The sequence below is a fragment of the Acomys minous genome (assembly GCF_964271855.1).
Source record: "Acomys minous genome assembly, chromosome: 11".
Lineage (NCBI taxonomy): Eukaryota > Metazoa > Chordata > Mammalia > Rodentia > Muridae > Acomys > Acomys minous.
The window spans coordinates 38121155-38136445 of record NC_140492.1 but is presented as its reverse complement, the minus strand read 5'-3'; the positions used below and the strand labels follow the sequence as shown (position 1 = coordinate 38136445).

General features: G+C 42.0%; 1 protein-coding gene across 1 annotated transcript in view; it reads left to right on the top strand.

The window, feature by feature from the left end:
• IMPG2 (interphotoreceptor matrix proteoglycan 2) overlaps positions 1-15291 on the top strand; it is a gene marked incomplete at its 3' end in the record, with an annotated part of 60897 nt that overhangs the window by 27367 nt on the left and 18239 nt on the right. Inside the window, exons 9-11 of the mRNA XM_084801564.1 lie at positions 3993-4051; positions 7395-7415; positions 13986-14230. Coding sequence (XP_084657690.1) covers positions 3993-4051; positions 7395-7415; positions 13986-14230 — 325 coding nt within the window. The remainder of the gene's footprint in view (positions 1-3992; positions 4052-7394; positions 7416-13985; positions 14231-15291) is intronic.

Sequence of the window (15291 nt, the reverse complement as noted above, 5' to 3'; positions counted from 1 at the left end):
CCTTCTTTTCCTTCTCCTCCTCCTCCTCCTCCTTCTTCTTCTTTTCTCTCTCTCTCTCTCCCCCTCCCTCCCCAGGATTTCTCTGTGTAGCCCTGGCTCTCCTGGAATGAGCTCTGTAGAGCAGGCTGGCCTCCAACTCAGAGACCCACCTGCCGCTGCCGCTGCCGCTGCCTCTGCCTCCTGAGTGCTGGGACTACAGGCCTGAGCCACCCCTACCACCCCTGCTCTGCTCTTTTTTTCTTAGTTTCTACACTTTAACGTAGTTAATGCACAGGTGCGTAAAATTGAGACACACTGAAGGAATGCGGGAAATAAATCCCTTCTTCTCCATCCTCTGGCTTTGCTGAGAGGATTTTTTTTAAAGGGGTCTTTCTAAATAGAAATGTGTAAGCCGTGCCATTACTTACCTTCTGAAAGAATTCTGCATAGATTTTGAACTCAGAATTCTCATTAAACATCATCCATACCTGGTACCCTCCTTGCGCGCCTTTGCTCTTACGTAGCTGGGCTCGGCACGCCATCTGCTCTTCTATGTGATAACTATGCACGCCATTTCTTCCTGTTTATTTCTTTTCCATTCCTTCCTGATTGGCTTCTCCTTTGACCAAGTTTGTTAATTCTATTACCTTAGCTTAGTTTCTTTCCACAGTCGCTGTGTCCAGATGGGAAATACAAATATGCATCCGTCAGCCAAATAGCATCATTGCGGCCATCAGACGGGGGAGGGGGGGTGGGCTGGGGTGGGGGTGGAGTGTAGGCCAGACAATTCGTTTTCCTAAGCATGGGGCCAAGTTGCAAGGCTGTATGGTATGTGGAGGAAATGTCAGCCAGGCCAGTGGCCACCTGGCATCGGACACTGTCTTGAGCCGGCTGTCTGGCTTTCCTGCCTGGATTAAGGGAACTTTAATAAGCCTCAGTGTTTCAGTAAACAACTGCAGGAAAGTCTGGAGATTTAGAGAAAATCTAATAGATACTCTGAAAGGTGTCCCCTCCGTAATGAATTTATGAGCTATGTGGCCACTGAGCTGAGGTGCTTTGAGGGTGATGAATCGTCTGGCAACCGTGAGCCACCCTCTTCTCTTTCCCACCGTCACCTTCTAACCTGCAGTGACGTGTCTTTTAATAACTATTGCTTTGTGTGGATAGTTCTCTCTCTCTCTCTCTCTCTCTCTCTCTCTTTGTGTCTCTCTCTCTCTGTGTCTCTCTGTGTCTCTGTCTCTGTCTCTGTCTCTCTCTCTCTCTCTCTCTCTCTGTGTGTGTGTGTGTGTGTGTGTGTGTGTGTGTGTGTGTGTACAGACTAAATCTGCCACTTCAGTGCTCTCCTTTCTTGCTACAGTCACACAGGTTGTTCCCTTGTGTTGGCTCCTAAATAACATTGGAAAACAGGGCAGTGGGAGCCTGCTTGTAGTGGCGGAGGTTCAGACACCACAACTCTTCTTCATGAGGGTACAAGAGAGAGCGTGGTAAACCTGAGGCCATACCAAGTATGACAAAGGGCCTGGGATGCTTGATAAATATGGGCGGCTCTGAGGAAGGCAGGCACAGTGCCAAGGTAGTGTCTCTCCAGAGCTGTTACAGGCTGCTGTCAGCTGTTTGCTTGTTGTGATGCAGACAAATGTCTTCATCTTCACCTTTTAGGTGAGGCTCAAAGGCAGGAACTGGTTCATGGTTATTTCTTCGTGAGCAGAATGTAAATTCAGGTGTCCTTCTGACTGTGTGTGTGTATATGTGTGTGTCTGTGCGTGTGTATGCCTGTGAGTATGTGTGTACCTGTGTATGTGTGTGCATGTGCATGCATACCTGTGAGTGAGTGATGAGTGTGTGTGTGTGTGTGTGTGCTCTCGAGGGCATGTGTGTGGTTCAACCTGCGTGTAGAAGGTCAGAGGGCAACCTCAGTGCTCCGTCCTTGCTTTACACCTTGTTTGAGACAAGGCCTCTGTTGTTTGCTGATGTGGGCATCAGGCTGTCTGGCCTGAAAACTTCCAGAAATTCTCTTGTCTCTGCCTCCCACCTAGAGCCCTGGGATCACAGATGCTCTTTAAGGCATCAGGCTTGACACCAGTTTCTGGAGGATTTGAATCTGTGTCCTCATAATCGCATGGCAAACACCTTACCCATTGAGCCATCTCCCCAGCCATCCGTTTGCCTCTCAAAGTGGTCCTTCTTTTGTCCTGTAAGAGAGTCCTTTAGAAACTATGAGTTTCTCACTTTCAAATGTATCACGAGGCAGGAGGTACAGGAAAGGGCAATGTAATTCAATGGGCAGAATATGGATGGCAGTGTTGGGAAAAGGGCAGAGGGACACCATAGACTCATAAGTCTAAGGTTGTGCATTTGTTCTGTGGAGGAAAGTTGGTGCACTTTCACTCAGCCATCCATCCTTGAATGCCTTATGCTTAAAACAGGAAGATCTCCAGAGAACCAAGATTTAAAAAAATTCTATTCCCTAGTGTTAGGAGGAACTGGTTAGAAGCATCTACATGATTCTGGCCAAATAAGCTGAGAGCCCAGTGTCTCAGTTTTCTCACTAATAAGATCAGGATATAATATGTACGCTTTGGTAGTGTCTCAAGGGTTAGAAGGAAAGCTGGAGAGCACCGGATACAGTGATCACTCAGTAAGTTGTTCCTGTTTCTTCCATGGGTGTCAATAAAGTGAAATGGTTTCTTGCACTGGATCCCTGTACAGTAGCCAGCAAGCCTTAGAGACCTGTCTCTCCCTTGCTGGCACTGGAGTTACAGGCATTTTCATACGAGTGCTGGGAGTCAGACTCAGGCCTCCAGGCTGGCATGGCAAGCACTTTATTGACTGAGCCATCTCTGCAGCCCCTAGAATCCTTTATTTTTAAACCAAGATTTGTAGCAAATGGAGATTTTAAAAAGGTCTACTCCCCTGATACTGTGAGGGTGTGGTTAAAAGAATCTTCCCAGAGCCTAGTCCTGCAGCAACTTGATGTGCCAGGGTGGGTTGGTACAATGGAGGACCCCTCCCTTCTCCGAGGAGAAGAGGAGAGTAGGGGTGAGGGAGAGAGGGAAGGGGGGGGGGGCGGAGTGTGTGAGGGGTGAGCTCGGAGGAAAGGAGGGGAGGTTGCCATCAGGGTATAAAGTGAAAAAAATCTTCCCAGAGAAGTCTCTATGGTCTCGAATATTTCCACTTTTTTTGTGTGGGCCCTAAAGCTATCCATTTGGTGAGCCACCTTTGGAATTAGTATGGATTAAATATTAAGTTTTCTTTAAATACACATTTTTTTTTATATAATTAGGTTGTTTTTAAATCCCTGGTCTGACATTCTTTTTCTCTCTCCAGTTACTGGGCTGTTATGGAAAGATGTGGTGGCACTTTAAAGGCTTGGTATTAAAACCAGCTCTTGTGGATGTGATGCTTGTAAATTGATATTTTAACCAGCAGCGTTATCTGACCACTGCTTCTTAACCTATTTTGTGATGACCAGTCTACAATGTGCCTCTACTATGCACCTTGCAGACTTTTTTCTTTATTTTAATACTGAGTGTATTCCTAGTTCTCTTGTGATATGGGGATGGGAAATAGACACTGTCAGGCACATTTACACTTAGAGAAAACAGATACTTGACTCTGCCAGGGTGCTTGCTGGACCCAGATTTCCAGCTGGACCAGTAAAATTTAAAAATACTGTTATACAAGTACTATTATAGCTTCTTTTGAAATGAATGTCTTTTAATAGTTTATGCAAAAGGAGGAAAATGTTGATTTAACTGATAAGTATGCTTTTTTATAGATTAAAAAATAAAATTAAAGCACATTAAAATCATGAAAGACAAAAATGAAAAAGAAATTATGACATTATTGTGGTAAGCACAATTTCTAACATTGTAATCGTAACTTTTTTTAATCTATGTGTACAAGCTCTGATAATTGCGAGAGTGTACTTTTTATTCTGCTCTTCAAAGCATTTGAAATATACTTTAGCACATTCTACATAGTTATCATCTTTATTCGTATTCTCTTGACAGGTTGAAAATGCCTTCGAGGGGTTACCAGGGTACAAGGACATCCGTGTTCTTGAATTCAGGTAAAGAGATTTATCCTAAAATGCATGTTGGCAGTGCTGCTCTTTGTCTGAGTGGAAAAGCCCGGTGTTCACCATATATATTCTAACATGTGATTGGAGTGCTATATTAATGTTATTTGTAGTAAATTACTATTTTACCACTAGTTCTATACAGGTAAAACTGAGTCAAGAAGAGATGTGCTCGGGCTGTAGTTGGACCACAGGAAGAGCTTAGGCTTTGTGCTGACAACTTACACAGCTCTCATTTGACACTGGACCCAGGAATCAGATTAGAGATGACTTCAGGCTTTTTCTGAAGCTTCTCAATGTTGTAGTGAGGTGACTGTCAATCCTCAGGGCAGACACTGCCAACCCTCCTCTTCCAGACGAAGAAACAGGGTTAAAGGAATGCACTAGCCCACTGTGGACAAGCAGCTCTCACCTGAGGGTGGAGGAGGGACTTTGAAATGAAATAGCTCATATTTCAGCACTTGCTCTTAACCTCCATGTGGGAGTCTTCCACCTGGGATGGTGTGTGTGTGTGTGTGTGTGTGTGTGTGTGTGTGTGTGTGTGTGTATGTGTGTGTGTGTGTGTGTGTGTGTGCTGGTGATAGCTGTTGCCCAACTATTGGATACAGGGACACAGGTTGGGGCTATTCTGAATGTTTTCAGTAGGATTTGTAGTGGCAACAATCCTGAGCTAGTTTCTATGTAGCACTTATAGTGTGCCTGTGTGTGTGTGTGTGTGTGTCTCCCAGCTTTTTTCTGATAAAGAAACCAGAACAGAGAAAATGAAACCATTAACCAGAGGACACACATTTACTTAGTGCAGAGAGGCCCTGCCTGTTAAACTACCTACTTGACTGCATGCCACAACAGCATTTCCAGCTGAGTCTGCAGTTTTCATGTAAGCTCCTCCATGTTGACCAGAATGAAGGCTTTTGAAGAGCGCACTCATTTGGTAGCCTATGGCACAATATGGCTCTGAAGACATCTTGCTCATCTTGTCTGGCTGGGAATGTTGCCGATGTACCTTGTGCTGGATAGTTTTGAGTGGATCACTAGACTTCCACTTTTCATCTGTATAAAATAAATTTACCTGTGAGTCCTGCTTTAGTACAAATACTTAGGTGATGCTTCGAGTAGATTACTAGTGTCTTTGTTCCATAGTCTCTTTATATCCAAATTGGCTATTAGTAGTCCCTAATGAATCTTAATGAGAATTAATTTTTGTAAAATGTTTAGCATAGTTTCAGGCATAGGAAAAGATCTATTTTTGAAATTTTTAAAAAGTTTTTTTATATGGGTGTTTTACTTACATGTCTGTGCACCGTATGTGCACAGTTCCACCCAGACACGAGAAGAGGGTGTCAGATCTCCTGGGACTAGAGTTACAGACAGTAGTGACCCAGCATGTGGGTGCTGGGGATCCAACCAGGGTCCTCTGGTGAAGCAGCCAGTCCTCTTCACTGCATCTCTGCGTCCTCTTCACTGCTGAGCATCTCTGCGTCCTCTTCACTGCTGAGCATCTCTGTGTCTTCTTCACTGCTGAGCATCTCTGTGTCCTCTTCACTGCTGAGCATCTCTGCGTCCTCTTCACTGCTGAGCATCTCTGCGTCCTCTTCACTGCTGAGCATCTCTGCGTCCTCTTCACTGCTGAGCATCTCTGCGTCCTCTTCACTGCTGAGCATCTCTGCGTCCTCTTCACTGCTGAGCACCTCTGCGTCCTCTTCACTGCTGAGCATCTCTGCATCCTCTTCACTGCTGAGCATCTCTGCGTCCTCTTCACTGCTGAGCATCTCTGCGTCCTCTTCACTGCTGAGCATCTCTGCGTCCTCTTCACTGCTGAGCACCTCTGCGTCCTCTTCACTGCTGAGCATCTCTGCGTCCTCTTCACTGCTGAGCATCTCTGCGTCCTCTTCACTGCTGAGCATCTCTGCGGCCCAAAGAGTTCTATTTGATGCCTGTTATGTTAAATAGGCAAGCACTGAAACCTGTGCAATGTCCCGCAGGCTAGCTGGTCTGACCCTTACTGGCTCTCTTAATACTTTTGTACAAGTTATTACAATTATATCACATAATTGTAATTGTACATTATATAATTGTAAGTCTTTTTGGGGGGGGTTGTTTCAAAATAGAGTTTCTCTGTTGTAGCCTTGGCTATCCTGGATTTTCTTTGTAGACCAGGCTGGCCTCAAACTCAACAGCAATCCACCTGCCTCTGCCTCCCGAGTGCTGCCACCACCGCCCGGCTTACTCTCATTTTCTTACAGCTGAATATTTAGGTCATTTTTTAAAAACTAAAACATGATGCTGGTAAATCTGTAGGATACATTGCTAGAACCAGAATTGCTGGTATAGGACTTATATGACTTGCTATTTTTTAAAAATAGGAATGCATCTTACTGTTTTCTTTTCATGAATGGAATTTAAATGTATAATACATATTAATCAAAGAGAAAACAAAATGATGGATATCAAAAAGTATAACCAGTTCTCCTTTTACAAGCAACTACTGTTACCAGCCCCTTATATCTTTACAGATAGTCTATGAAAACACTAGAATATATATATAGGAAAATTCTCTTTTTTGAGAGTATTCATACAGTTTTTTGAATTGAGCTTATGAATGTAAAAGCAAGTAAAAGCTCCTATCATGATGCTGCTTGAAAGACACAAACTCAGGCTGCTAAGAGTGTGTTTCATAATGTTGCAGCCTTTAATATCACCTAAAATCATTGTGGAGTCTACTTAAAATGTATTTCAATTGATTTCCTTTGATTATGTCTTTGATTCCTTCTGAAGGAAGGATGTTTGTGGATATAGGCACTGACAATGTTCTTATTCACACGTTTTAAAAACAGAACACAATCTGAACTGACTTCTCTCTACACAGAAATGATGTCACAAAGTCTGTCTTTGCAGTAAGAGGGTCTCCAGTGCACAACCAAAGTTCTCTGATGGTCTACTGAAAAGTTGAATAACAAAGAGATAAATCACACATTTAAGAAGTATTTTTAGGGTAAATTTAAAACAAAACCTGTAAAAATCATTGGTTCGTCTTCTTTCTTTGTGTTCATCCCCACCTCTGCTTTTTTGAGATAGGTCTTTCTATGTAGGCCTTGCTGTCCTGGATCTTGCTATATAAAACAGGCTGATATCAAAATTTATTTATTTATTTATTTATTTATTTATTTATTTATTTATTTATATTTCTATCATGCAGTAGATCTGATTTGGTGTAAGTATTTTAAGAAGGCATTTAAAATAAAATCTGAAGATATGATAATGTGTAAAGTGATGCAACTATGTGACAATTATAAAGACAATTCAACTCTAATGGATAACTTTTGTTTTATTTCAGGCCCCCCGGGGAAAATGGCAGGTAAAGTCCTTTCTGGTACTTTCTGTGTTGTCCACTGTCAGCATCTAGTGCTAGGGTACAGAGATGCACAGCTCAGTTTGCCAGCCTCTCCCAGTCTCATTGTGCCATTCCTTATAGATCAGAAGTTATTGGATGAAGGGAGGCACCGGCAATGCATTGTAAGGTAAAGAGCACAGCTGTTCTCCAGTGGAGCTTTATTTGTTCACTAGGTATGGACTGCACAATGAAATGCTCTGTGAAAACAAAACAAACTTGCCAAGACAAAAGCTGTTTTATGAACACCCAAATAAGAGTTCCATAGACGTTACACTGAAGTTCACTCATAGACTATAGTTGATGCTGACTGGCTAGCACTTTAACATTGAATTAATTAGCACTTTAACATTGAATTAATTTAAAATAGGAATAAAACTCATTAGCAAACATATGATAATGAAGATCTCTTTGTCTGTAGTGAATGTATACAGGCTTTTCCGGTTACCATTATGCTCCAGATAATAAAACATGTTTATATAGCATTTACATTAAGAAGCATTCTAAGAGATTATTTAAAGCAGCGATTCTCAATCTTCAGGTCACGACCCCTTTGGTGGTGGGTCACATATCAGATGCTCTGCGTATCATATATTCACATTAGGATTCATAATTATTGAAATTACAGTATCAGTGAAATAATTTTGTGCTTGGGGTCACCTCACGAGGAACTGTGTTAAAGCGTTAAGGAAGGTTAAGATCCACTGATTTAAAGTAAGTTGGAGAATGTGTGTAGTGACTACACCACCTCATTCAAGGGGCTTAGACATCATGGAATTTGGCATGCATGAATTGATGGAGGTCACCGAGCCAACCCCAAGAAACACCTAAGATTGACAAGAGTATCTTGCTTTGAGAAGGCCTTTCTGACCTCATTTGCATTATTCTGACAGGCATTTATGAAATGTGTTATTGTTGGGCAAACTCCACGCATAGAGAAATGAATAACCTTTGGGTTTTGTCTTTTAGGAGTGCATAGGTTGATAGTCCCTTCTTTCTCTCTCTCCTCTTAAAAGCTTTATTATCTTAGTACCTTTGTGGGATAGTAAAGTGAAGATTCATATTTGACTCCTCTTGGCTAGTGGGACATTTTGCTCTAGAGGGACATAGTCATGTTGGAAGTTATAGGACTAGAAGATGTGAGATACCTTGACCAGTGGAGTTTGGGTTGCTGCATTTTCAGCGACTGTAACCTCCTCTGCACTGTGTATTAGTGTTGTAGTGCCAAGGTCTGTACCATTCAAAAGGCACTCCTTCTTATGGTGATTAGAATGCCGAAACAAGCCTAAACCTTGAGCTCACCCCTAGTATTGAAAGGATAGTAGCCATTTCCTAAGTGCTAACCATCTGACCTATATAGGAACCCAGAAAACAATGAACTATAATGTCACTACACTGTGGTAGAATGCTGACCGAGGGACAGTTTTTGAAATTGTTTAGCGTTATCAGGAAGTATCAACTGATTGAACTTATTTGTAAATTGAATATATTACCACAAGTTATGTGTGAATGTCTGTGTGGAACAGAAACAAAGAATACACACTCTGTCCCCCTTTGTCACCAGCAATTTAGGTGCAGGTGAAATTTTTGATTTGCTTTTTACTGTGTACAATCCCTACTATTAGACAGACTTAGTGGAACCCATCTGAAAGGAATAGATAGTATATGGAGCTGGCTTACGTGTTTCCTAACGTCTGCTCCAAGCATTGTAAGTGTATACTTTCTTCCCAGAAGAAACATTACAGGAAAAGCCATGTCTACACATCTCTGAAATACTCTTATTTAGCGTGCATGATGATACATGGAGTACTGCTACTTTCCCCTTTAAAAATATGCACATCCAAATCACCAATGGGGCATCTGGGGTGAGAGAATAAGGATGACTCTTTCGTGCATATGATTAACGCCTAACTGATGGATTCCCAGGTGATTCACATTAAAACGCACTGGCACATCTGTGGTTGGTTGCCCTAGGTTACTGACTGTGGGGCCAGCGCAGCTTTCTTCAATCAGAAATGCCTGTCTACCCTTCTATGGGCTTCCCTGGCCTCTTGGATTTAAAAAAAAAAATCCTCTCATCCTGAGCAGTCATTGCCAGAATGCAGCTTTCCTGGGTCACGGTGAAGCTGTTGGCTTTAAGAATACATGGTTTCTTGGTATTGTAAGCATTTCTTTGAGTTCTCCTTCCAAGACAAAAACATAATAAATTACAGCATGTTTTTGAGTCATTATATCTTTCCTAATGAATTTATCTTTACTAGACAAAGCATGTTATAGTAGACATTATCTTTAGCTAACCAGTGTGAACACTGGGAGGCAAAATGATATTTTGTCAGCAAAGGACAAGGTTTGTAATCTAACACAGACTTCCTGATTTGCATAGATTTCTCATCCAGGAACATTTCTCATGATCTGTCCTCCTTAACATTTAAAAGCCATGCAAGGCACATTTTAGGCTTTCAGTAAATGTTTGACCATCCTTGCACAATTTTTCACCCAGTGAGCAATGGGGCAGCCATTTGAGTTCTGTTAGGCATAGACCCCTTCTCTCTTTCCTCCTTCCTTCTTCTTCTTCTTCTTCCTCCTCCTCCTCTTTCTCTTTCATTGTTACCATTGTTTCCTGTTTTAGAGTCATGCTAACACTACAAGAAAGTATAATAGGTTGTACAAATATCTTGAGAGAGAGCCCAACTTTCTGGATATGCAGAGGTGGTTAACCAGGCTTGCAAAGAATGTGGCATCTTCATCAAGTTGTGGATGGCCTGGAAACAGTGTCTTTAAAAGACTATTATGATACAAATGTATGAAGAAAACAGAAATGCTCTGCAGAGGAAATTTTTTCATTTTAATTTTAGGGTAAGAAAATACTTCAGATTAAGAGACAAGTTGCCACTTAAATGGCAAAAATTAAAATTGTCTTATCTGTTTCTATTATCATTTTGTTATTATTTTCAAAAGGACTTATTGAGTTATTGTGAGGTAGGCATTGTTCCAGTGTTTGGAATAGTTGTGTCTGTCTAGGTGGTGGGAGAGAGAGCGCACGATCCATGTTGTCAGTGTGAAAAAGAGACTTCCTGAGGAGGTGACATCTAGGCTGAAATGACAGGTGGAGGAGGCATGTGCATGTGTGTTCATTAGCATGTGGGGATGTGTGGATTGGGAAGAAGTAGGCATATCAGAGAGAAGGAAGGGAACATGCACAGAGCCTTGGAAAGTTCGTGATACCTGCCATCTGTCAGTATGTCAAGGGACCAGAGTTGCTCAAAGAGCAATGGGGAGTGTGGTGTGGGAAGCTAAGACCAGAAGGTGTCCCTCTTCCCTTTTTATGCCTTGGAACCATCACACAATTTCTTTCCTTAAAGAGCCAGGCGTGGTGGTGCACGTAATCCCAGGACTTGGGAGGCAGAGGCAGGCGGATCTCTGTGAGTTCAAGGCCAGCCTGGTCTACAAAGTGAGTCCAGGACAGCCAAGGCTACACAGAGAAACCCTATCTCAAAAAACTAAAAAATAGAATAAAATAAAAAAAAAATACAGATTAACATTTTAGTGTTAAAACATAAAAGGCCTTAGTTGCTTGAAGGATTGAGGACATGACACTTTCACACCTCATAATGGCTTTCAATCATATTCACCCCCTTATCCTCTCTTGCTCCCCTTTTTTTCCCCGCTAGTCCTCTTTCTCTGTTCAACTAGTTCTCCTTCTACCTTGACGTCTTTATTTAGAGTGTGGCTGAGGGTCTGCTTACAGGAGTGTCAGCTATCACTCTTATGAGCTCCAAGTCACCCCAATGTAATCAATTAGTGCTTTCCTATATTAATGGGGGATGGAAGGTAGGAAAGATCTGGTAGCTTCCAAGCATCTTCTAGAAACCAGAGTGTCACCTGCATTGTGCAGATAGGACAGGTCCACACTAGCCAGTGGGGACAGGAAGGAAAGACTTCTTCTTAAAACCACTATCTGCTTCCTAAACCACAAAAGATAGTTCTTTCCAATCTTTTTAACATGGGAGATGCACCTGCCCACTGTGTGATCTTTTGCATTGGCTGGCTTGTGTATTTTTTTCCCCCCGTAGGAAAACCCATGAAGAGTTGTAATCAAAAGTTTCTTTTGCAAGCTCGAACTCAGAGGAAGTCGAGTGATCTGGATGACCACTAGCATCAAATCAGGATAGTTTGTTATATTGGTCTTTACTCAACAGGATACCATTAAAGAAGCCTCAATATGCTGGTGCTTGTGCAAAAGGAAAGCTCTTGCCTCTAGGAGGATAAGAGAGTTTATTCTGGAGTCAAATATGCATTACGATTCTCGGTGTTCTGAGTCTCATGGGTCGATGAGAAACAGAGACGCTGCAGGATGGTAACGCCTTGCTGGCAGCAGGAGGACCCAGCCTCTGTGGACTGAATTCTAGTAGCTTCATAGAAGTCCTTTTCATTGGTTGTAACACAAAAGGACATTTAGCAAATCAGATCTAAGTGTTGCATTATAGAACTATTACCCATGCAAACACAGGAGTGTCTTATGACTAGATTATACTAAGGGTCTAAAACTCCCCCCCAAAAGCAAACCCATATATTTCAGATAACAATCACTGATTACTGCAAGAGATCACTTCAAGGCTAGGTGGCCAATGCTCCAGAGGACATGCCAGGTGCAATGGCTTTTAAAAAATTCTGCTACAAACTATGCCCTAGGAAGTCCGACTCATGTTACCCACAATTCCATGTAGTGATGTGGTAAAGGTTTCATGGAGGCTTATAGTTACAGAACAAACAATGGCAGAAGCCTTTTTAAATACAATGGGTACAGAAAAACAGGAGATGCCAGCTATAGGCCTCAGGTGATGTCTGACAGCAATGTTAGCCTTTTGGGTGACAGAAGGAAGGGGTGTGTTTGTACAGTTCAAAGGGTTTACCTAATAGTCACAAAGATGCTCGGTCACACACAGAGGATAATACAGTCTATTAATAGGACTAAAGATGGCCCAAGATAACTTACCTCTGGCTTTACAACGTTCCAACATTTTCTGTCGTTAAAGTCCTAGTCAGCTAAACAGCTTACCAGAAGGTTCAGTAAAGGTGAAGTTCATTCAGGGAAGTTTGTTTCTCCCTCATCAGGAACTTTCCACCGAACAATAACATGCATTACTGGCCAGCTTCTTCCACCCAGGACCTGTAATGCCATCTTCCTTCTGTTGGAATTTTTCTTTAGATATGTAAGCATTGAATACTCTGAAGATTTTATATTCAGACAAGTCTACATTTCTGCTCACATAATAGACACTGGGTAACACTCAGTATGAGGTGCAAAGCTGAATATTGGGGCTACAAACTTAAGGAGAGAGATAGGCAGTCACAATAACAAAAATCTTTTTACAAGCACACAACAAATGTAACCAAGTAGGCTCACACTCCATTTTGTATGTATATATTCATATACATATATACATAAGTACGCATGATTATTCAAGTAATTTCATGGGAAGATGCTGCCTGTTTTATGGTTTGAACTGGGAGTCATTTGCTGCCATGGGATGTCTGAAATAGGTATCTTCCATTGTACATCTGGCTTGAGTGGAGTTTTGTTTTTGTTTTTGTTGTTTTCTTTTTTTGGGAATTGTGGGAGTTGGTCTTTGCTTTACACTATTTGGTCCAGAAAGTGAACTCAAGTCATCAGGTTTGGTGGCAAGTTCCTTCATTGGCTAAGCCATTTCAGTTGACCAGCATATCTTTTTAAAACAGGAAGTATAAATTGTAATAGGTCTTGATGCAAGAAGCATCTCTCCAAGAGGATAAGAGATAGCTCATTCTAGAGCCAGATATGTATCCATTGCCTTGGACCATGGATTTGAGTTACACAAGGTTCAATGTTCCAACAGAGCAGTAGTTTCATGAAGTTTTCATAATATCAGAACAAAGAAAGTCATAAGTTAACATATACGTTAAATACAGTGGTGAAAATATCAGGTGCATGGATTACAATAAAGTGGGGAAATTTCTGTTATAGGCCCCAGATATTATTTTAGCTTTGGGGTTGGTGGAAGATAGGGGGTCAGTTTGTACATTCCAAAGGATTTCTCTAACAGTAACATGGGTGTTGGGTTGCACACAGAGGTGGGTAGTAAATGCTATTAATTTGGCTCTGCACTTGTACCATCCCAACCTTTCCACACTATTGAAGTTCTAACTAGCTCACCAGCCTCTTCAGTTACGTCTTCTCTCCAGGAACCTTTGTAATCATAGGGAAAGAAGAAGGAAGGGAGTTAGTGCAAAGAAAGGAGTTGCCTTTGAAAGAGGTTGAGAATATGGACCAGGAAGTGCCTCTGACAATGTGGTAGGGATGCGTCTGTGGCTTCCTTAGAATTCTCGTCCTATTCTTAAAGAGAAGGGGAGGAAGTGCCAGCAGGTTGCCCAGGGTCCACAGAGAATGTTGATAGAATCCATGCCTTTTCAGACTCCCTCCCTTGGCCCAGTGCTCTCTATAGACCCAAAGCTCCTTTCTTTGTGCTCTCTTAGCTGTTATCTGTTCTGTCACTACAGCGGGATTGACGTTCACTATGTGGTTACCTTCAATGGCGAGGCCATCAGCAATACCACCTGGGACCTCATAAGTCTCCACTCCAACAAGGTGGAAAACCATGGCCTTGTAGAGCTGGATGATAAACCCACCGCTGTCTATACGATCAGTAACTTCAGAGACTATATTGCTGAGACGCTGCACCAGAACTTTTTGATGGGAAATTCCTCCTTGAATCCAGATCCGAAGTCTCTCCAGCTTATCAATGGTGAGTTGAAAAAAAAAATCACTCATGTAGTTTTCTGTCCTTCCTCAATACAGTATGGTGATGCCTAACCTTGCTAATCTATAAGGTGCTACACTTTCTTAGACTGCACAAGACAGTGCCTATCCCATTAAATGGAGCTTTGGCCCTACAGTCATTTGGGATAGATTAGTCATGGGTTTCCTGCACTATTTCTCCATAGAAGGTCACAGAGCAGGGAAATGGAACAGATGGAGTTAGCAATAGTGTAAAGGGATGGGAACAAAGTGTAAGAAAAAGGAAAGTAGAGCCTGAAAATATGAATAACAACAGGCTGTGGCACTGCAAAGCAACCATTGTGGGAGCTGTTGAAAAAGGCGAGTGGGAGGGAGGAATGGGAGGATACAAGGGATGGGATAACAATTGAGATGTAATATGAATAAATTAATAAAATATATTAAAAAAGAAAAAGGCCAGTTGCTTACAGCTCACAAGGCAGCAGAAGAGACAGAAGAACAGAGGGAAGGTGATGGAAGATGGCTGAGAGAGCTGGATGCTGTAACTTTTGAGATCATATCATGGGTCACAATGAGCAGACGGAGCAGGGATCATAAAGGAGAGGGGGGACCACTGTGGGTTTGGAGGAGAGAATGGTCTTCCAGTCATCTCAGGAGAAGCTTGCTTATTGTCTTGTTCCTACAGCATCTTAATTCATCAGAGGCAGAGTGCTAACTTATTTGCGGTTGCTGCTTATTTTCTGTTTGCTTTGCCATGATGTTTTGACTTATGGGTCCTCTTAACTTTTAAAACTTCCAACATGATGTGCTTCACTAAAGTGAGAAAATAGGAAAAATACCAGTTACTAAAGTGGAAAGTGAGAATTATAATGATATCTCTAAATCTATCTATCTTTGACCTTTCATCTATCTATCTATCTATCTATCTATCTATCTATCTATCTATCTATCTACCTATCTACTGGGCTTGTGCACTCTACCGTGCATCTGTGGAGGTCAGAGGACAGTCTGTGGGAATCTATTCTTATACCATTTGGATTCTGGGGGTTGAACTCAGATTGTCTGGCT